The sequence below is a fragment of the Mytilus californianus genome, unplaced genomic scaffold, assembly GCF_021869535.1.
Source record: "Mytilus californianus isolate M0D057914Y unplaced genomic scaffold, xbMytCali1.0.p SCAF_5, whole genome shotgun sequence".
In the NCBI taxonomy this organism is placed as follows: Eukaryota; Metazoa; Mollusca; class Bivalvia; order Mytilida; family Mytilidae; genus Mytilus; species Mytilus californianus.
In genome coordinates this window covers 76,899,896-76,925,086 of record NW_026262701.1, presented here as the reverse complement: position 1 = coordinate 76,925,086, position 25,191 = coordinate 76,899,896, and the positions used below count along the sequence as shown (strand labels likewise).

The following is a 25,191-nucleotide window of genomic DNA, read 5'->3' as shown; positions in this document are numbered from 1 at the left end:
ACTGTCGAAGATAATATCCACATTTTTTTTTCAACAACATATAGAATGCTGGTTGATCCTTAGTTATACTTTCGCTCTCTTTATCTTTAATCTTTTGTACTGGTAGCTAAGCTATCATGTGCTATCAACATTGTCTTTATAAAGTTATAGACTGCTCTGTTGGATGAAATTATCATTATTCATTATATACGTACCTACATAAGATATTTTGTCTAAAAATTGAATTTTGTTAGACAAATACGAAATAGCCAAGTTAATGTCGTAAGCGACCTTTGTTTACACAATAAATAATTTAAAAATATCCATTTACACAATACATATTAAAATACCCAAGTTGAATAGCGCAGGTATATATATTTGTTGATTTGTTGGAGTCAAACAGGAAGCTCTTTAAAAATACTTTTTTCAATTTTGACATGGATTTTCATTATATGATGTAATGGAAGATGAAAATAGGTTTGTAAAGCATTATTTATAAGTGTTAAACTTAAAAGTTTCTCCTAAATACGCTTTACTTTCAATATCTAAATTTACAAAGAGACTTCTTCATTGCAAATTATTTCTTTTTATGTCGTTGATTAATTTGATGACACTAATTAGCTTGAATCATACTATTATAATAACACATCTTATTATGTACCTTAGACTTTGTCTGATATTTATTTTAAAATTATATTTTCACTTTGAAATATTTTATGTTACCGACTTGTATTAAAGAGCTTGCCTCACTGATTAAACTTAAAGAAAGTCCGATTTATAGCAATTAAGACATGTCATTAACTATTTTAATTATTCGGATGAAATTTAACGTCAGCAATGGTCAACAATTTTTTATATTATTTTATTCAACATTATAGATAATCAAGAAGAGTATGTACTTGGCTTACTAAAGAAACGAAAACTGTATTCTGCTTAACACAAGTAGAGCATTAACTACTTTCCTTTCCAAAGCACCTGTGTTCACCCTCCAGTTTTTTTATCCAAATGTTCAATTGGTATATATCCTTTCTACACTTTATATTGGTTTTTGATTATGTATTTAGCGTAATATTGCAGACATCAACTAGCATACCAAGTTGTACATATCAGGTCATCATTAAGTGTCCTTTTTTCACATTTACATTCGATAATGACCAAAAATGAGACCGAGTGCACCAAGAAGATAAATGTTTCCAGGTATGCCTACAATACCCCTTGCGAAACTTGCGAATCAAGACCAAGTAAAAATGTCTAGATGGGGACTATTACACATTCTGTGAATTGACATATCAGATGCCTTTTCTGGTGTCATTTAAGCATCTAAGATCACAGCCACACTCACATATATAAACCCTTTTGTGGTTATTTTCGTACACTTCTGTGTATAATGTCCATTTTAGATCTTTCTAAAATACCCTTAGGTTTTAACGTTTTTGCTCAAGTATAGAAATACAGCTTGCAGATATATTTCTTCTCTGTAAAATGATGTAAATTTCTTTGTGGTAATATATAAAAAGACAACATAAAGCATATCGTGCACATCATAGTTGAAACGAATTTTAGGTAGAATCAAATGTTTGACACTACTTGTTACACCTTCGTTTTCTTGTTTTAGTACCTATAATTTTACTAAGCTAATCAACATTTCATACGTTTATTTTATGGTGTTATTATTTTTCGTAAAATGTACTTGATTTTATTTGCCATGGTTTACTTGACAACGCACAATTGAACATCATCTAATCAATATACAAAACAGTACTCCATTATCAATTTAAACTATCACAGAATGCCCTGTTATATTGAATTCAATATTAGCTGTGAAATGCAGAAGACACATATTCCTCCAAAAATAAAGGAAAACTTTTCACAGTAAGATACATACGGTAAACTTGTAAAACATGTAAATAAATATAAATTAGTTTCAGCATGAGAAATATTTGTTTATAAAAAAAAAAGGCAACTGGTGAAGCAGTTAGAATAAGATGGTTTTTCGTAAAGACAGGAGTAGGACATATTTCTGATTTTGTCACCCTGAAATCATGCATAAATTACTGTCCTCATTGATAAAATAGAATTGTAGATCCTATGATTATGAAGTTTACTTGAGCACTATATTCTGAAATTTAGCGCAGTAATTAATATTGCATATAACGGTATACAGTTTTACACACAACACATGCATCTAACATGTGTTTTATGATATTTTTGTGTGCTCCCATTCTAAATTCCAAAGCGCTTCAGACGCGTGAGTAAATAAAGACAACAGTAGTATATACCATTGTTCCATAGATATCAACCGATTAAGCGAAAACAAATCTGGGTCACAAACCAAACAGAGGGAAAGACATCAACTTTAAGAGGAAAACAACAGAGCAACAGCAACACTGAACTGCTAAAAAACAAACGTCAATATAAATAGAAACAGACTATTTGATAAGAACTGCCATATTCCTGACTTGGTACAACATGTACAAGGACATTTAAGAAAATTTTTTTATCATTTTTTAAATCAAGGAATTGATTCAATTCGTTTTAGCCTATTTCATTCTTTTTCGACCCATCCCTAGGCATCTGAAAAGGTAAATGAAGACTAATGATATAAGTTGGATACCAAGTGTTGTTTGTCAATGAAGCTGAACGACCGAAGGGTCTCTCATAAGTTCAAAAAATTGAAAACAACACGTTTAATAATTTCATGCGTCCGAAGCGCTTTTCTGGATTTACCTTCATCAGGAACGATCAAAGCCAAACATTTGAAATCCGAGGGATGTATAAGTACCGAAACAGTTGAAGAGCTATATGAAAACAAATACCTAATACAAATAGCCAAATCCATCTAAGGTCAACTTTGCCTGAGGCAGTTGAGACCTTAGTTTCTTTATAATTTCAACATTTATAAACGGGCAATTTTAGAAAAGTTTGTTATAAATCATGTCAGTACCGAAGTATTGACTACTGAGCAGATGATACCCTTGGGGACTGATAGTTCACCAGCAGAGGTATCGACCCAGTGATGTAAAATTTGAAAACAAAATGTTTAATAATTTCATGCGTCCGTCAACTTGTGGCACGACTTTGTGTCAATTTAAGTCGAGATGATAATATATGACGTAAACGAACAAAGCTAGACAAGAACAAAGCTAGACAAGTCATAAAATTTGTCAATTGCGGCAAAGTAAATACGGCTTGCAGGTGGACAATCAACATACCATCTATATCATTTAGAATAATATTAAAAATGTACTCTTAAACTTATACAAATGACCCTCAACTATTATTTTGTATTTACCAATTATGCTTTAAACAGATATATACCCATTTTCCCTATCAACAAAGTTTAAAGGAACGCTTTTTGTTTTTATTTCATTCTAGTATGTCGGCAGCTCCTGTAAACAACCCTGAATCTCCTACAATGATTACACAGGGGTTTGAGACTCAACAAGTTCAAACAAACAGAATCCATCAAGAAGAATTGTCAGTTCAAAAATTAAAGATGTTTGGCCGTTTACAGATTTTCCTTGGCTTTCTGCTAGTGATTCTGAGTTCAATTCGATTGGTTTTGAACTGGATTTCAATGCAGAATTATAACGATTGTTTTAATAATGAATATTACTATTATTTCGACCATTATGACAATTCATACCACCCATATTTACCACATTATGTGTTATGTAATCGCTATTACAATAGCCATCTGCAACTTCCCTTTGACATCACAAGTTTGATATGCTCTGGATGGGTAAGTACATGCATGTAAATGTGAATACATAATAGAATTGACTCACAAGAGAATCTTTGATTGATAAGTTGTGATACTATTTCAGTATGTTAGTCAAGCATGTCTTTAAAGAAAGGAAAATGCCTTTATTCATTTACTCCGATACCATTTGCTTACTTATTAATTTAAAAAATGCTTTTCATGGATTCACATAGAAAAAGTATTTAGATTTAATTCGTTAAACAGCATTGTTGTGTTATCATGTGTTCAAAATTAGTACTAAAACACTTCCTTAATGTATGAATTTAAACACTAGTACAATCATTCCTGGTACAAAATCACTTGTGTTATCATTCCTGGTTCAAAATCTTTAGTGTAATCATTTCTGGTACAAAAGCACTAGTGTAATCATTCATGGTTCAAAAACACTATTTTGAATATTCCTTGGATGAATAACACAAGTTTATTTTGTTCATTTTATTTACATAAATGAACTATGCAAGTTTAAGTTAATTCATCGCGGTGAAGAAAAACATTGTCAGTCAACCAGCTCACTATGTAATGTTACATAAAACATTGCAGACTATTCCCATTTTGCATGTATGTTTTGCTAGCGTATATTCAGTCTTTTCCTTAAATGATAAGAAAGATTAATGTGTTACAGCCACAAGGTTAGAGATAACTGCTCAGTTTCTTGTGAGTTTTAAAGTCATAATTGAAATAGATGACCCAAGCTGTTCTTTGAGTTGTCCATCTACATGTTTCTGAAATATAATATTATTGATCATGTCCAATTATACTATTGTAGTGCATTTTAACCGGTATTCTTCCCTTCTGTATGAGAAATCGGAGAAAAGCGAACTGGAGATGTCTGGTAGGTAAACTTTTATTTAAGATTGAAAAATGTTTTATTTTAAAACAAATATCGGTTGATAAGACAAAAGCAGGATGTGTGATGAGAGCAATTATTGTTGTTTCATCTTATGTTTTCCGCATAGACTGTTTTCCGTTTTGATAACTGTTTTTTTTTCTTAATTTTATGGCCTTGCAACAAAGTTGTCAGGGCAATATAGTTTTACCCTTATTCTCATTTGAAGTTTTTTCTGATGTATTTGGTATTGCTTATCTTTACGGCATACATGTTCCTTAGTTTTCCTAGTTAAAGTTATCCTTTACCCTGTTTATAATATAATAAAGCTAATTTCAATTGATGTGTATTGATTTATATTAAATTTTGCGTAACATGGTTGATTTATTAGTTAAAATTAGATTTTAACTAGCTTTCATTAACTTCGAGTACTGATAGATCGGTGCTTTTTTAAAGTTATTTTCTGTGTTCTCTTTCAATCATATGAGTCCAACTTATTTTTACAGTTTCTTCTTTTGGTGTCCTGTTATACTGCTGTCCCAGGCAAGAGTGAAGGTTCGCTCTAGCAAACACGTTAAACTCCGCCACATCTTTATGTGCCAGTATCAACTCACATGACACAGGAGCCTGTACTTCAGTGGGTCTCAATGGTTGCTATCTACCATGTATTGTTTTCTACATATATCTGGCCATTTATTTCTAGTTTTTATATAATTAAGAAAATGTGTTGTGATTGCCAATGAGACTTAGATTGTTTAACATCTTATTAAGTCGGGACATTTTATAGCTTACTATACATTCAATATACACGTTAGAAGATGCGATACACTTTATGATTGCTTTTCGCAATGAGACAATTATCAACCAGATACCTCATGACGACGAAGTAAGCACAAACATGTCACTGTTTAAACAACTGTGACCTTCAAAAATGGCAAAATCTAAACTAATTCTATCTTAATCCGTCCTTTTTCAATTATAATTTTTTTTTATTCTATATCCTATATTCTCGCCTTACGCGATGCGTTGCCTGGGACATAAAAATACCGAGACCCGTCCGTCTGTGCGTCCGTTCTTGTTCGCTCTTTCATATGGACTGATTTTTTTTTTTATGAAACTCATCTCATTGGTTTTCATCAGCAATGCGTCGAACATGTTCGAAAATCAGTTCCGATCAATTATTTGTAAAAAGATCTTTTCCATTGAAATATTGATTATATTGGACATTGCATTTTATTAACCTTCATTTCTCTGAATATCTATACTATTAAATGTGAAGACCTCATTATGTGTGTCGCTTCTCTTCCTTCCACAATAAATTAATCATCATGCCTTTGTGTCCTATAAGTACCATACATAGTCGTCTTTGTCATTTTGGCTTATAATTTTTCCGTTTGGGTTATTTTGGGAAGAAAACGAAATAAAAGGCGTCCAGATATTGTTTCCGTCATCGGACGGACTTTTAAGTCAAACACACGGCTTCTGTTTAGATACAGATAATTTTCACAGGTACTTGGGTGACAGGACATTTTTCGCTTTTTCTGTATACTATGACCATACATATACTATAAATAAAGTGTTCATTGTATTTGCTATTTACTACCAATTCCAAGTTTACTATCAAGGCCTGTCATATATCTATATATAAATTTTAGTATATGTATGTTTACGGTATACAGAAAAATGTGAAAATAATCGAAATTACTGGAAAACAAAAATATAACGGATTTTGAAAAAAGGGGGAGAGCTAAAAACTTGTCCTGCCCCAAGGTCCTATGACTTTTGATACCATTCCTAAAATTCTTCAGTCATAAAATCTTTTACAAAAATTCACCCTCCAACAGTACATACTTTCAATCACGCTCTATATGCCCGCGTTTCGATGATGTTTTCTAGTAATTATTTAAGGTTTTAGAAAACAAAAAAAAAGAAGTTTGAACTCTCTTAATTTATTTCAATAACAATTAATTCATGTCATTCTGTTTGTAGTGCAATATATAAATTAGCTTTACAGAAAAGGGACAGATTACAGCGAAGGACCAGTCAAAAACCAAAAGTGAAAAAAAAACGACATAACTATTGCCTCAACCTTATAACTACGTGAAGACAACCAACATTCCACTACAGAACAAAAAACATAAACCTCAACAAAACTCAAATCGATGTACTCCTTTAGGCTAAGCATATCCTTCTTCACTATTGGCAACCGTCATGTTTAACATGGCAATACAATTCCGCTATGAAACGTCTAGTTCTGTGAATGTTAACAAATAAAACCAATAGTAGTATACCGGTGTTCAGAAGTTACTCATTGAGGTGTAATACCACCATTGATTTCCCCTATTAGTCTTTGTTAAATTTGCACTTTTCAAAAAATTTTGCAGAATTTATCTTTGTTTCAAATAAAGAAATACTTGGCATGAGTAAAGATTTATCCTGTCCAGTACTATAGAAAAAATTTTACATAACATTTCATTGCATATAAGAAAAAAACCATCACTGGAAGTTAACCAATCAAATGTTCCTCCTTTTTTAACCTGTGTACAAGCTTTAGTAACCATGTAACCTCAAGTTTCCAAAATATTCTATAGAAACCCCAAATAAAGAAATAATGGTGCTTTGAAATACCCAAGATATATGTTTATGACTCAGAAATGTTTTACTGCAATGAAATGTAGGATCAATTACCTACAACTGTCAAATTCAAGGGAATATTTTTTTTCGACCTATTTTCGTATGCAACCGGATGTGACGTACTATGATTTGGTGGTATTACACCTTGATGGAAAACAAATCGGGGTTACAAACTAAAACCGTGGGAAGCACATAAACTATAAGAGGAGAACAAAGGAACAACAGGAACACTGAAGCGCAATAAAAACAAAGGTGAAAAATCAAAATCAAAATCAAAGTCAGTTAAATCTTCACTTGTTATGGACGACAAAGTCAACACTGATGAACTAATTACATTTTTTTCATGTTATTCCGATGTTTTTTCCTCAGAAAACCACATTAATGATGTGTAGCATAATTGCAGCATCAGTTTTAGTACCCGGTATTTACAGTCTTGGGGTTATTGGAGCAATAATAGTAAGTATTGATATTCATCGATAATAACTAAGTGAATTAGCATCGATGTTTTTACGGTATTTGTGTTGGGTATCGATAAAACATTATAGACTTTTCTTTGTGGATTTTTTCGAAATGCTGAAAAATGATATTAATTGATTATAGTGATGGTTGCATGATTTGGTGCTAACTACAACAAAAAATGATAGGGTCCTAAATGAAAACAATCAATTGTAATAAAGGTAATTTCAAATAATGTAAACTAAGCTACGATACTGTTGTCAGGTCATTAAAGATTGCAGATTTTGGCGTTAATATTGATTCACTTATAGGGTCTTTGCATCGGCACTAAACACATTTATTTAAAAACCAGTTGTTGGCGTGACACGGGTTATGTTCTTCTCATATATGTTATGATGGTATGATACTAAACCCCTAACGGGAAGGATTGTGCCTGATATTCATATGATGAAGACATAATCTTTCAATCAGTTTAATTGAAGTCTGGAGCTGGCATGTCAGTTAACTGCTAGTAGTCTGTTGTTATTTATGTATTATTGTCATTTTGTTTATTTTCTTTGGTTACATCTTCTGACATCAGACTCGGACTTCTCTTGAACTGAATTTTAATGTGCGTATTGTTATGCGTTTACTTTTCTACATTGGCTAGAGGTATAGGGGGAGGGTTGAGATCTCATAAACATGTTTAACCCCGCCGCATTTTTGCGCCTGTCCCAAGTCAGGAGCCTCTAGCATTTGTTAGTCTTGTACTATTTTTAATTTTAGTTTCTTGTGTACAATTTGGATTTAAGTATGGCGTTCATTATCACTGAACTAGTATATATATTTGTTTAGGGGCCAGCTGAAGGACGCCGCCGGGTGCAGGAATTTCTCGCTGCATTGAAGACCTGTTAGTGACCTTCTGCTGTTGTCTGTTCTATGGTCGGGTTGTTGTCTCTTTGACACATTCCCCATTTCCATTCTCAATTTTAACTAATTATTGCGAGCGATTTATTTTCGCGAGCAGAAAAATAACACAAATACAAATCGTCGCAAATATATAAAACTTTGATCTTTACTTATTTATCTAAATCAAGCAAATTTGAAATTCACGAAACTAAATCGCCACGAAATTGGCTAGTAAGGTCTAAAGGCGAAATAAAGTATCCTCGAAAATATGTTGGTTTACAGTATGGTAGTCTGATAATAGTTCTAATCATATATTCTTATACCCTTCAAAATGATTTTTATGTTATTCAGCTTGTCATCATATTACACATACATGTATGTCATACTTAGAAATGTTCTTTAAAATTCGTCATCATAGAATAGTAAGTGTAGAAACACGTTAGACGATTTAGAAAAACATTGATTATATTTGTCTAATTCCTTTCTGAGTAAATACATTCCAAATTTTCGAACTAAATGAATTCTGAATGGGATGCATGTTTGCTTTTCCAACGCATTGAACCCCATTGAAAACTAGAAAATATTTTTAAATTTAGTTCAAATGAACCAACAGGTTAATGTGGTCTGTGGCCTGGCCGTTAACATTATATTTTTTTCCTATTGAGCATAACTTTACAAACTATAAGTATCGATCGAAATAATGACTTCGGTACCAGAGGCAGATTTAATATTCCAAAAATTCAGAACCTACAACAAAGATGAAAATATTCCAAGATTTTAATATTTATCATTTTTTATACAATGATTAACACTGCTTCTGTGACATCTGTTTTGTCCTTGTCAATAGAAATAACATGGTCATGTGCCAAACCTATCAATAATGATGTATTAAAACTTTTGTTTTCAAAAAATAATGACATTCCATAATCTAGACAAATCAATGTCGTAGGTATTTCCTAAATTTGAGTCCTTTCCAGTGTCATCAAAACCTAAATTACATCTGAATACCTCAAACCTTTAATAAGTGCGCAAACTATAATGTAAGATTCCTACTTATAAATACGATAATCAATAATCAAGCTATTCTAGTCCCTTTATAAATAACTAGATAGAAAACAACAAATGATATATCCGAATCAATTTCATTCACTACTAAACCTATCTGGTAAGTGCCCCTAAAATCTATGAGCTATGACAGAGCACTTAAAAAATGAAATTGAAAATTTGCTTTGCAACGTTCTCAAGTATTTGTAAATCTAGAACAGCAGACGCGTATAATACCAAACTGATGTTTAAGTTCATGTCAAAATCAAACTGATAATGCATTGACGTTGAATTCATGATGCGTCATACAACAGTTAGAATAAAAGATTTGATTTGCGACGTTTTGCATTTCGCTTAGCCTCAAAAAATAAATATCTACATTATCTATTGTAGAGAGACAACTATGAATTGAGAGTTGTGATTCTGTTGTCTTTAATGACTGTAGTATCCTTTGCAGAAGTGGTAGTGGCAATCATGACCGCTTCATATTGCTGTTGTTGCTCTGCATGGGGAACATCAGATCAGCAGGTAGGCAAAATGGGATCATTTTAACAAGCTTTCTTAATAATGATGTGAAAACAACATAAAAACCGATTCCTTTCAACAACAAAAAAGAGAACTTGTTTAAACGCCATGATTGGATACTATTAAGTCCTTTCAATAAATCAAAACCATTTCGTAAAAGAAGATATATAATTGATCATACCATTTGTAAAACAGTTTCACTTTGTAACATTTTAGATAAAATGTACTGTTTGTTTCTGATATTTTCGTACATTACCTATACCTAAGCGTTGATGCAAAACGGACAATTAAAAACAAGTGTTGCGTCGGTGCGGTAAGAATTTCCTTCTCAACTCATAGCACGTTTTGTGTCGGTCATGATTATTTGATGTCCCTATTTGAAACAAAATATTTGTAATTGTTTTCGAGTCTGCCTCATTTGTTTGTGTGTTTGTTTTATTTTTATGTTTTAAATTAGGCAGTAACTCCTAGCGTGATTTTGCTCATTGTTGAAGAAGTCCAATAAATGCTTTCAATCGCGTTCTTACATAACTCTCTTTACAAATCATTTCACATCTCTTTACGTTTATATTACACTTATTCCTAAAGTTTATATTCAATTGCATTATATATTATGTGTTGGATGAATATTGACCAGAAACAATCAGAACCTCCGCTGGATAAAAGGTAATTTAATGATTCATAAGAAAACATGTTATCAAATGGGGCATATATAAAAAGACTAAATATGTAAAGGTTTTCCTGGGAAAGTGGCGAACTGATATTTGCAAACTTTACATATTTCATTTCTTCTACTTTATTAATTATAGAATAACTAATCGAAGAATTCAAATAGAGAAAAATATTCAACGAGTGACCGAACAACACATTAATTCACGAATGCGCGTAGCGCATGAGTTAATTATCAGTGTTGTTCGGTCACGAGTTGAATATTTTTCGATATTCGAATTCTTTGATTAGTTATTCTTTTTATTACATTGGCAAATGGCTTTTTTAATGAAATTAATGTAGAAAATGTAAGGAACTATATCTTTTTTCTACGCATTCACAATTTGTTTTGATCCGACGTTATCGACGTCTTGACAACGCCTATTGTTGTATGACGTCAGAGAGTGAAATAACCACGTTTATTTCACATGTGAAATTATCGGTTTTTATTTAACTGGGAAATCAATGTAATTCATTGCTACCAATGTAATAATAACTTTTAATAATGGAAATGTAAAACTAGAAAAAGTATCCTATCTGTAGTGCTGCTTTATTTCTTAAAAAGGGTGTCATTTTTGTAAACGGTACACAGCCTGAATTGTTTCTTGACTTACAAACTAACATTCCTATTGGAAATGTTCAACCGGCTATGGAAAATTCTGGACATATAGATATCCCGACAGTGAGCTATCCCAGAGCTAATCAATATCAAGAAAATACTACAAACGAACAGAAAGGACCACAGATTCAAACTGTTGAAGGAACACTGCCTAGAATTGACAGTACACAGCAGCAAGTTGTTGATACTAATCCACTGCCTTAAAAAAATAAAGGAGATAAATTTATAAACTATATACATTTACATGCATTTATAATATATATATTAACTATGTAATTTTAAAGCATTATTTAGTTTCTAAATATAATGAATATTAACAATGTGATGAAAAATAAACGCATTATTCCTCTTCAACAAATCTTTCACGGTCTTGCATATATCCAGACTAAATCGGATCCAGATAAACATCTTTTTAAAGTGCAGATCATTGTACAGTTTAATCAATCAGATTTTATTGTACTATGGAAAATTGTTAGATTTTTGAACACTGTATAACTTTGTATATATTTTAAGGAAGAACGAGCAAAATGATCCATATTCAGCCCAACACTTAAGAAACACTTTAACAGTTCATTAACTTGATCTTAAATATGCGTTTAAATAACTCGGATAAAGAAATTCAAGAAAATATAAGATCACATTCTACACATAACAATCATGGGAATATTTTTATATTTCTTTCATTATTAAGTAACAAGTTTGGAGTATACCTCTAGTAATTTAAAAAAAGAAGTGTGTGCACTAACAAAAACCAGATTTATATTTTGTGAGATTGTGTTAATAGCTTTAATAACGTTTATATCACAATTATTTGTTTTGTTTTGTTTTTTTTTTTTTTTTGGATTTGTTCGATGTTTCCTAAAAAATAATATCGATAGTAAAATGCATTACAACAGTATTTTCTTTCATTTACGTGATCTAGGCGCTAACTGTGATTTAATTCAGACGGCATAACTATATAATTTATTTTGTTATATACATGTTATATATATTTTCAATGAGATACAAATTATATTTTATGTTTAACTATTATATATACAATACTTGTATTTGTATGAATAATATTACTTAATTAAAAAATGTAAACATGGTAAATTAGCAAAACATAATTGGAGTTTTTTTTTTCTTGTTTCTGTTTCCAAGATGAAAGGTTGTGCTGGCTTATATTTGCTTACTACCACTTCATTTTAACTCTGATGGACAATTGTCTCATCGGCAATCTTACCACATATCATCATTGTGTGTAAAATAAGTACAACAATATTAATGCAGACCATTGCATAATAATTCACAAGTTGTTTTGTTTTGTTACATAGTACCTGTGTATAGCCACTGTACATGTATTTCCTGAATAACAAATTAAAGATCGTCAGGCAAAAATATCAGATCATAAAACTTAAGATAGATATAAGAAGATGTGGTATGAGTGCCAATGAGACAACTCTCCATCCAAGTCAAAATTTAAAAAAGTAAACCATTATAGGTCAAAGTACGGTCTTCAACACGGAGCCTTGGCTCACACCGAACAGTAAGCTATAAAGGGCTCCAAAAATTACTAGTGTAAAACCATTCAAACGGGAAAACCAACGGTTTAATCTATATAAAAAACGAGAAACGAGAAACACTTATGAACCACATCTACAAACGACAACTACTGAACATCATATTCCTGACTTAGGACAGGTGCAAACAAATGCAGCGGGTTTAAACGTTTTAATGGTACCAAACCTTCACCCTTTTTCTGAAACAATAGTGTACATCTATAAATAAAAAAAGCACACAGATTGATCAATCGAATATGGCTAAGATGTAAAATAACAAACATAGCGAATATCGCTAATTCAGATGATAATAAAACTGAAAATACATCATGCAGTTACTCAAGGAGTACAATTTTACGATTAATACAGTATTTCAATGAAGATTCCTTTAATTGAGTTAACGAGTAAAGTAGGGGTGTTTGTACCAGATAAACGTTGTAACTGAAGTAGATTTCCACGCTATCGGAAAAGTCTTATGTTTGATAGCTGAAATTAATAAGAATTGTGCTTACATGATCCCAACTCTATTTTCTGACTCATTGTTGACATTTGGTGCAGTTTGGTACGTAAATGCTTACAATAACAGCTCACCTGGCCCGAAGCCTTTCTCATTACTTGGCATTCGTCGTTCGTCGTCGTCGTCGTGGTAGTAAAAGACTAAATCAGAAACGATGTTTCCCTTCAAATGTTTTCGGTACGTTGGAAAGGCAATATTACATGTGAATATTTTGTAAATATTCATTGTAAATGGGCTCTTATCCTTAAACGTAATAAAACCCTTTCAAAGAGAAAAAAATCCAGAAAGTTTAACTTCTCAGATTAATTGGTTTTGTGTGACCTTATTAGATGTTTCAACAGTTGTTTACAAAATATTGTTGTAATGGCTCAGTTTAGAAATCACTGGAGCAATCATAGACACTGATTGAATGATTAGAACTTTTTATGTGACTATGCGTAACTAAAACTTCTTTAATATTTAAGAAGTTTCCCGTCTAAAGTTTTCTAGAATTTTCCCTTCTACAGTGTTTAAGAAGTTTCCGTGACAACTATATATACAGACACCATAATTATACAGACCAGACATTAATATACTTGGATTATTAAAAGATCTCCGGAGTTGTTGGATTGACAATCTTATTTAAGTTAACTACATCATACTACATTGTGAACTTATTGGACATATTCCGTTACAGTTAAGAGAAGAATTCTGGATAAATAAAAGACTAAGGATAGGACATAGATTTCAACAGTTTATTTGACATTTCAATTTGTATGATATTTCTTGTAAAATTGTGTAATGCATCTTGTTCAATTATTATTGATTTGTGATTTTTGTTGGCTACAGTTTAAAGGTGATTTCTGGCCGTAACAGAAATTGGAAGCTCGTCCGGAATAACAAACATGTACATATCAGAACTTTTTGTCAATATATTTTAAAAACATATATTATGTATATTATAAAACATTGAGAAGTGGAACAGCTCTTTTGTTGCTGCTTGTCATCTCAAACTTACGGTGGGATCCGTCATCACGAAGAAAAAAGGAACACCCCGTTGCAAAATTAAAATGCCCATAGCACGAGTTTGACCGGAATGCTCTGCTTGATGTATAAAGTGTAGAAATATGTCATCATTTGCTGTACCGTCTTTATTCAATCAAAAACAAAGTTCATCAAGAGATTTCATAATTTGACACCAAATAATATGTCACGTATAACACTGACAACTCGAAAATTTAAGGCAAAAGGACATTAACTGACAAGAAAAACGTGTAGAAGTACAAATTAAAAGAAATAATTCCCGAAGAAACCCACAAATATGCCCTAATTGTAAATTTTAAATATGTGAGCAAACAACTTTCTCGTAGTGAAACGATATATGCTTTGTTAGTTCAGAATTTTTTTTTTGTAATGTTCTGACAAAGAGAATATCCACAAATTTATATTCAACACCCTAAAAAAATGCTTATTGATCCTTAGTTATACTGTTGCTTCCTTAATCTTTTAATATTTTGTACTGGTAGTAATGCTATGTTGTGCTATCCACGTTGTGTCGATGCATTTATAAACTGACCTGTTGGATGAAATCACCAATATATATGTATCTACTTAAAACTTTTCGTCTAAAAGGTGAATTTTGTTAGACAAATACGAAATATTTAAGTTAATGTCGCGAACAGGCTGTGTTTACACAATACATAATATAAAAAATATCCATTTACACGATACATATTAAATATCCAAGATGAATTGCGCAGGTATATATTTGTAGATCGGTAAGAGTCAAACAGGAAGCTTTTAAACATACTTTTGACAATTTTGTCAAGGATTTTCATTATATGAAGAAATGGAAGATGAAAATAGGTTTGTATTATTTATAAGAGTGTTAAACTTAAGAGTTTCTCATAAATACGCTGTACTTTCAATATCTAAATTTACAAATAGACTTCTTCATTGAAGACTATTTCTTTTTAGATCGTTGATTAATTTAGTGAACTTATTGGACATATTCCGTTACAGTTAAGAGAAGAATTCTGGATAAATAAAAGACTAAGGATAGGACATAAATTTTAATAGTTTATTTGACACTTCAATTTGTATCATATTTCTTGTAAAATTGTGTTATACATCTTGTTCAATTCTATTATTGATTTTTGATTTTTGTTGGCTACAATTTAAAGGTGAATTCTGGCCGTAACAGAAATTGGAAGCTCGTCCGGAATAACGTTCATATCAGAATTGTTTTTCAATATATTTTTGATTGAATTAGAATTAGGCAACAACTATAATCAAAAATGGCATTTGATGCTAGATATTTTTTTTAAAACGCCAGACCTTAAAGGGTTTGTTTACTGAACGAAAGAGGAATAAGTGTTGCTTCCTAAACATATCAAAATACATTTTAGAGTACATTTTCTATGAACAAACAAATTATAAAAAAAATTGAAATAGACTTATTATTGGACACAGACATTTTTTGTGAAGAGACTCATGAACTTAAGGTCGAAAATGTTGATGCTATCAAATTAAAACAGCTTGAACTAGAACAGGAATTTGAATCAAACCAATTTGATAAACAATTTAAAAACAAAGTTAAGACAAAATAACTGGAAAAGACAGGCAGAACTTGAAATGAAGGAAAGGTTAGAAATTGAGAAAATAAAAGAAAGAGAAGAAACTTGAAATGACAGAAGGGTTAGATATGGAGAAAATAAAAATTAAAATGGTCAAAAAGAACGCAACTTTCGAGCAGAGTCAAAATCAAATCATTCAAGAGGTCTCAGTCATAGGAGAAAGCAGACAAAGTGGCCGAATGCTACAACCATCAAGATGACATTTTAATGTGGAAATGGATGCCCTGATGCTATCCCAGAAGAAGAATGGAGAGTGGTATATCAAGTGGTCGTGCATAAAGTCTATTAGAAAGAAATTATTGTTCCTGCCCTTGACACCCCCTTGACTGGACAATAAAATATAAGGAAGACTTCGCTTTTAGATCTTGCAGCATTTCTACTGACATAGACTTAGAAATAATGTAACAGAATACTGCAACTCATGCCATATATGCTTTCCTTAGGCTATTCCGCTAAGAAATATAAGTACACCAACTATTGTTTGTCAAAAGTCTTATCAAGTGATTTATATTTATATTAAGACTTCCTAAGTTTGATGATTTCAACTTCATCATTTGGAACTCTCGGTTAGATAGCTTCCTTGTGAGCAGCAACCCTCTATCAAGGAAATCATGATAGGAAATACAGGCCAGGGAATATTGTATCAATTGGGAAATATATACTCAGTATGCAGGGGCTGCTGGATTGTTGCTACATAGACATGGAAAGTGCACAATAAGGAAGCTAAAATCATCTCTTTTGTCGTAAAATTTTGTTTTCAACCGACCCTCATTGTCAATTTCTAGATGTAAGTCAAGATATGAGGCAGACTTAACTGTATCTGTTGTATCCTTTATCTCTACTTCGATGGGATAGATGCGTTCAACATAGTCACCAAGTTAAACAAATATGTATACTAGTTCAGTGATAATGGACGTCATACTAAACTCCAAATTATACACAAGAAACTAAAATTTAAAATGATACAAGACTAAAAAAGGCCAGAGACTCCTGACTTGGGACAGCCGCAAAAATGCGGCGGGGTTAAACATGTTTTTTGAGATCTCAACCCTCCCCTATACCTCTAGCCAATGTAGAAAAAACATACGTACAACAGCACGCACAGTAAAACTCAGTTTAAGAGAAGTCCGAGTCCGATGTCAGAATAGGAAACAAAAGAAAATAAACAAAATGACAATAATACATAAATAACAACAGACTACTAGCATGCCAGCTCCAGACCTCAATTAAACTGATTGAAAGATTATATCTTCATCATATGAATATCAGGCACAATCCCTCCTGTTAGGGGTTTAGTATTATACCGTCATAAAATATATGAGAAGAACATAACCCGTGTCATGCCAACAACTGGTTTTAGAATAAATATGTTTAATTCCGATGAAAGCATCTTGATAATGTCTGTTTCAAAGAATTTTTTGTTTGAATCAGAGAGATTTTTTATAAAGTAGGATTTATACCTCCCTAAGACAAGATACTTGTATCTACGTTGGCCATTCTTTTTTATGAAACAAAGCAATACCAACCCTTTCAATTTGTGTATTAGTTTGGAGTGGGGAATATTTGTGTAAAGTGAAGAAAAGTCAAATGTTTTAATACTATTGCAGGATGAAAGAGTCTTAGATTGTATGTACTCTAAAAGATCTTTGGAATTTTTTAGTATCCACATCTGATTCACGCCACCTCTAGAATAGACAGTTTCACAAGTAAACAATTCAAAAATAATAACTTGAATTGGCCAATTTACCTTCTCTTATACAGAGTTTCATTTCATTTCTTTAATTTCAAATGGATATCATACTGAACCCACTTTATAAAACATCGAGAAGTGGAACAGCTCTTTTGTTGCTGCTTGTCATCTCAAACTTACGGTGGGATCCGTCATTACGAAGAAAAAAGGAACACCCCGTTGCAAAATTAAAATGCCCATATCACGGGTTTGACCGGAATCCTTTGCTTGATGTATAAAGTGTAGAAATATGTCATCATTTGCTGTACCGTCTTTATTCACACAAAAACAAGGTTCATCAAGAGATTTTATAATTTGACACCAAATAATTTATCACGTATAACACTGACTACTCGAAAATTTAAGCCACAAGTACATTAACTGACAAGAAAACGTGCAGTCGTACAAATTAAAAGAAATAATCCCCGAAGAAACCCACAAATATGCCCTAATTGTAAGTGAGCAAACAACTTTCTCGTAGTAAAACGATATATGCTTTGTTAGTTCAGAATTTTTTTTTGTAATGTTCTGTCAAAGAGAATATCCACAAATCTATATTCAACACCCTAAAAAAATGCTTATTGATCCTTAGTTATACTGTTGCTTCCTTAATCTTTTAATATTTTGTACTGGTAGTTATGCTATATTGTGCTATCAACGTTGTGTCGATGCATTTATAAACTGACCTGTTGGATGAAATCACCATTATTTATGTATCTACTTAAAACTTTTGGTCTAAAAGGCGAATTTTGTTAGACAAATACGAAATATTTAAGTTAATGTCGCAAACAGGCTGTGTTTACACAATAAATAATATAAAAATATCCATTTACACAATAATACATATTCAAATACCCAAGATCTATAGCGCCGGTATATATTTGTAGATAGATTAGAGTCAAACAGGAAGCTATTTAAACATACGTTTGACAATTTCGTCAAGGATTTTCATTATATGAAGTAATGGAAGATGAAAATAGGTTTGTAAAGCATTATTTATAATAGTGTTTAATTAAAAGTTTCTCATAAATACGCTTTACTTTCAATATCTAAATTAACAAAGAGACTTCTTCATTACACACTATTTTTTCTTTATGTCGTTGATTAATTAAGTGACAATAATTACATTGTACCATGAATCATACTATTCTAATAAAACATCTTATTATGTACCTTAGACTTCGTCTGATATTTATTCTAAATTATATTTTCATTCAGAAATATTTCATGTTACCGACTTGTATTAAAAAGCTTGCCTTACGGATTAAACTTAGAGAATGTCCGATCTATAGTGATTTAGACCTGTAATTAGCTATTGTAATTATTCGGATGACTTTTAAAGTCAACATTGGTCAACAACTTTTTTTCGAGGCTGGAAAATCTTTAATTATATTTTGATTGGTGGCAAAATCTTTCCACATTATAGATAATCATAAATAGTACGTACTTTGCTTACTAAAGAAAAGAAAACTGTATTCTGCTTAACACATGTGGAGCATTAACTACTTTCCTTTCCAAAGCACCTGTTTGCATCCTCCATTTTTTGTCTGGTTTAGAGATGCTAAGTCTCTAGTCTTGTATGTAAAGTTTTGTCATTGTTGTTTTCTCTTTAGTCGTATTAATGTTTTGCTATGACGTTGTCTTTTAAGTCGGACTTGTGATTTACAAATGTCCACTTGGTATCATTTCTATTCTTCATATTAAAAAGTTTTTTGTATATATATTTAGCGTTATATTGCAGACATCAAATAGCATACCAAGTTGTACAAAACAGGGTCGTCACTAATTGTCAATCTTTTCACATTTTTATTCGATAATGACTAAAACGAGACCGAGTGTGTCAAGAAGATAAATGATCCAGGTATGCCTGCAGTTGGGTACAGACCAAGCTTTACATGTAGACGCGCGAAAAAAGTTACCGCGGCGTTTTCTGGCGTGCACTTCATGTAGACGCCGCGTTAATTCTGCGTTTACTCCAAAATTGTAGTAGACATAAAAAAGTAAACGGGCGTTTACTTTCACGTTTCCTTCCGCGTTAACGCGAAAAAGGCGCGTCTTCTAATTTTGTTCATAGTAAACGGGCGTTACCGTGAAAGTGGCGCGTCTTCTGTTTTTCTTTGTAAAAAGTAAACGCACGTTTACTACTGCATAGTGGGTTACCCTAATGACTGAAGCAATGATAGGACAATGATAGAACAATGACAGGACTAACATGAAAATTCCTAATAACTTTTTTTTAATCATAGGATTTATCTTAAATTTGAACTATAATTAAATTTCATTATTTGATATTTAAATATAAAAAAAACGAAAAAATAATTTCAAAACTTGCGAAAACATGACCTGATCAACATTGACAATGACCAGACTAATATCATCAATGACAGGACCAAATGAACGTGCTAATAACTTTTTTTATTTCTCAAAGAATTCATCTCAAATTTTGAAATACAATAAACCGGATAAGAATAAATTGTAAAACATAAAAGTGAAGACATTTAAGTTTAAAATTACTTAATTTGTTGTTGCATAAAAGGTGCCAATATTTTCCATTGTGTTAGAATATTATACAACATCATCAAAATTCTGTTCTTTTTGTCACGAAGGATGAATAGTTATACACTAAATGAGAGCTCTCTAAGTCTAAGGTTACTAAAATGTATGTCGATAACAATAACATGTGACAATATTTCTTTTTTTCATTAATATTCTTCTACTTGCCTGATAATTGAGTACTTTTTATACCTCAGGATGGATTTTTAGACATAAAAGTGAAGAAATCTAAGTTTAAAATTGCAAAATTTGTTGTCGCACGAAAAAAAAGGTGCCAATATTTTCGATTACGTTAGAATATTATACAACGGCATTTAAATTCAGTTCTTTTTGTCCCTCAGGATGAATAGTTTTACACAAATTGAGAGCTCTATAAGTCTACGGTTACAAAATTCATGTCAATAATAATAACAAGTGACAATATTTCATTTTTTTTCAATTAATATTCTTGTACTGGCCTGATGATTGAGTACTTTTTTCTGCTTCAGAATAGATTTTCACACATAAAAGTGAAGAAATTAAAGTTTAGAATTGCAAAATTTGTTGTCGCATCCATAAATATTTCTTTTTATATAATTAAAGCTTGTTCCATTGTACTGGCGGGATGAATTCTCTTTTTATTCCTTAGAATGTATTGTTTGCCATAAAAGGGAGAGAATTATTGCGATGATTTTTTTTTATAAAAAAAAACAATTCCTTATGTCTGCAGGGATAAACAAATTTAATAAAATTGACATTTAACATCGTATATATAAATGTCGATTTTTAAATTCAATAAACCATGAACTACGGCAAATATCTTGAAATGAGGGTATTGTCTGAAAAAAATATATTATAGATAATTTGATGTGGTCTGTTTTATTTCGAGTCTTGAAACATTGCCTAGCTAAATCTACCGTCCTGAATATTAATTGTTGTTAACATATAAAACTTTTTTTTTATGTTTTGCAGTATTTACTTTAATTTTTTAGCGATTTTATTTATTAATCCTTTGCAATTTATTAATAAGCCTGAAAAAAATATATTTATAATTTCCACAAATAGTTAACGTGAATAGTTAACGCGTATTTCTTAAGTGCACGTACACAGGTAACGATGTAAAATCTGTAGTAAACGCCCGTTCACTACGACTAAAAGGGAACAGAGTAAACGCGCGTTTACTCGCGTAGACAATTGACATTTTCATTTTGATCGCGTTCACGCAATTTTAGTAAACGCGCGTTTACTGGTAAGCGCAAAAATTGGAGTTGACTAAAAAAATATGTGCATGCGGCGTTTATGTTATGCTTGGTCTGCACCCAACTGTACATCACGAACCATGCGAATCAAGACCAGGTAAAATGTCTATATGGGGACTATTACACATTCTGTGAATTGACAGATCAGATGCCTTTTCTGGCGTCTTTTAAACATTTAGGATCACAGCCAGCCACACTCACACATATAAACCCTTTTGTGGTTATTATCGTACACTTGTGTGTAATGTCCATTGTTGATCTTACTAAATTACCCTTATGTTTCAAGGTTTTTACTCAATTATAGAAATATATCTTCAAGATATAAATTCTAAAAGGATGTAAATTTCTTTATGGTAATATATAAAAAGACAGCATCAAGCATATCGTGTACATGATAAGTGAAACGAGTTTTAGGTTGAGTCACCTGTTTGACAGTACTTGGTACACCTTTGTTTTCTTGTTTTAGTACCTTTAATTTTACCAAGCTAATCAACATTTCATGTGTTTACTTTCTGGTGTTATCGTATTTCTGACGTGATTTTATTTGTCACTGGTTACTTGACAACGCACGATTGAAGATCATCTAATCAATATGCAAAACAGTACTCTATAATCAGTTTAAACTATCACAGAAAGCCCTGTTCTTATGAATCAAATATTAGGTGTGAACAGAAGACAAATTTTCCTCCAAAGTTAAAAGAAAACTTTTTCACAATTATGATTCATAGGGAAAACTTGTATCGTATACTGCAAATGTAATTAAATGTAAATTAGTTTTCAGCATGCAAAAATGTGTTTATATATAAATGCAACCGGTAAAGTAGTTAGAATAAAATTCGTAATGACAGGTGAAGGACATATTCATGATTATGTCATCCTGAAATCATGCATCAATCACTTAGGTGTTCACATGAATATCAATTGTATGGTCATTTTTTTTTATAAATTTCCTGTTGACAAAACTTTAATTTTTTCAAAAAACTAAGGATTTTCTTATCCCAGGAATAGATTACCGTAGCCGTATTTGGCACAACTTTTTGGAATTTTTGGTCCTCAATGCTTTTCAAATTTGTACTTGTTTGGCTTTATAACTATTTTGATCTGAGCCTCACTGATGAGTCTTATGTAGACGAAACGCGCGTCTGGCGTATTAAATTATAATCCTAGTACCTTTGATAACTATTTACACCACTGGGTCGATGCCACTGCTGGTGGACGTTTCGTCCCCGAGGGTATCACCAGCCCAGTAGTCAGCACTTCGGTGTTGACATGAATATCAATTACATGGTCATTTTGTTATAAATTTCCTGTTGACAAAACTTTAATTTTTTCGACAAACTAAGAATTTTCTTATCCCAGGAATAGATTACCTTAGCCGTATTTGGCACAACTTTTTGGAATTTTGGGTCCTCAGTGCTCTTCAACTTTGTACTTGTTTGGCTTTATAACTATATTGAGCTGAGCGTCACTGATGAGTCTTATGTAGACGAAACGCGCGTCTGGCGTATTAAATTGTAATCCCTGTACCTTTGATAACTATTTAAACCACTGGGTCGATGCCACTGCTGGTGGAAGTTTCGTCCCCGAGGGTATCACCAGCCCAGTAGTCAGCGCTTCGGTGTTGACATCAATATCAATTATAGGGTCATATTATTTTTATAAATTTCCTGTTGACAAAACTTTAATTTTTTTGAAAAACTAAGGATTTTCTTATCCCAGGAATAGATTACCTTAGCCGTATTTGGCACAGCCTTTTGGAATTTTGGGTCTTCATTGCCCTTCAACTTTGTACTTGTTTGGCTTATATCTATTTTAATCTGAGCGTCACTGATGAGTCTTATGTAGACGAAACGCGCGTCTTGCGTATTAAATTATAATCCTGGTACCTTTGATAAGTATTTACTGCCCTCATTGATAAAACAAAAACTAAGATGCGGGCTTTTTTCTATGACTTCGTGGATTGTGAAATTTACTTGAACACTATATTCTGAAATTTTGCGCAGTTATTAGTATTGCATATGACGGTATACAGTTGGACACACAGAGCATGCATCCAACATGTGTTTTATGATATTTTTGTGTGCTCCCATTCTCAATTTCAAAGCGCTTCAGACGCATGAGTAAATAAAGACAACAAGGTATCTACACGTCTCAATCTTCAAAATCGCTTATATAAAAATACTACCATCGCTAACATTTTTAACAATAAAAATCGTGGTTACCCTTCTATCGATAAGTGTCATGCCAAAAAAATGACTTACATGTCCCCGTCTTTCCACCAACAATACGGTAAGGTATACGTTTAATGGTCGCACATTTTCTTTAAATTTTGAAAGTGATATAACTTGAAAAACAAACAGTATTATTAATTTACTCACATGAAACAAACCGGGATGCGGTATTCAGTACGTAGGTGAAACTGGACGATATTTATCTAAACGCACGCAAGAACACCTGTATCGTTTTAAAAGACCCAATACATTCAAAATTATCATTTATCAACATCTTAAAAAGCACAATCACCCTAATAAACATTTAACAGTTAAACCTTTAGAAGTTGTAAATAAGCAGCCTGGTGAATCTCATTCAAAGTTTGTACGATCACGGAAAATAATTGAATTAAATTGGATTAAAAAATTACAGACAGTCTACCCTCTCGGTCTTAATGATAATATCATGGGAATTGGTAATATATCAAGAACCGATTATGTTAACATTTTGGATATAGTTTCTAAAACTGTTCGTAGAAACCGTTCTCATGGGCGTAGAAAAAAATCGCAATCAAAGAAAATTTCGGACGAACCATACAAATATTTCGTACCTAATTTCTATTTCAAAAAACAACGGCAGACATTATCTATTAACCAAGCTCTGTTCTTTACCTATAAATAAATTAAATAAAATTTTAGAGGATTGCAACACAATTTCATATTGCAGTCCTAAGTATGAAATCGTTCAAGTTATAATGGCATATTGTTATTCTAAACTGTTTCCCAAAATTGATCGCCCTGAAGATCATAAAAAACATTTTATTAAAATAAAGTATGTCAATAAAGGTTTTGATTTTGTAAATATTGCCGGTATTTCTAACGACCATTCTGTTACAGAACAAATTCCTGGATATGTTGATAATACTGAACTCCCTCTCATTTGCTATATTTACAAGAAATCTACCAGAACATTTGTGTTTAATTATAGCCAAGTGTGTAAAGATGTAAATATCAGTGAAAATACACCTCCGTCATGTAATTGTAGTTATTCCGAATACACTTATGGCCCCATTTTCCATGTTATAACAGGAGACCTTAACATCGTTCGCGACCGAGAGATAAAATCATTCCCCAGTAAAGGACCTAAATATCGTCCGCCGTCAATTATTAATTGGAATGAGTGTCGTAATATCATCCACGAATAACTTCGTGCTTACTGTTTGAAATGGATAAAACGGGAAAAAGCTGACAATAAAACTTTGGACTCTTTTTTTTAATTCAGTAATGAAGATAGTTGATATACGTATACAACATTTTAAAGAACATTTTACTCTTAACAACAACCA

General features: G+C 31.9%; 1 protein-coding gene across 6 annotated transcripts in view; it reads left to right on the top strand.

Moving 5' to 3' along the window:
- The window catches only part of LOC127703079 (uncharacterized), a 182,639-nt gene that overhangs the window by 86,057 nt on the left and 71,391 nt on the right, over nt 1-25,191 (top strand). For 2 of the 6 annotated variants that reach the window (XM_052207486.1, XM_052207480.1), the window contains exons 2-5: nt 3,355-3,721; nt 4,509-4,574; nt 7,572-7,658; nt 9,984-10,118. In XM_052207486.1, the coding sequence (XP_052063446.1) occupies nt 3,356-3,721; nt 4,509-4,574; nt 7,572-7,658; nt 9,984-10,118 (654 nt within the window). In that variant the 5' untranslated portion in view covers nt 3,355. Of the gene's footprint in view, nt 1-334; nt 457-3,354; nt 3,722-4,508; nt 4,575-7,571; nt 7,659-9,983; nt 10,119-11,388; nt 15,346-25,191 lie in introns of those variants that run through there. The other 4 variants (XM_052207485.1, XM_052207481.1, XM_052207482.1 and 1 more) reach the window with 4 other exon arrangements.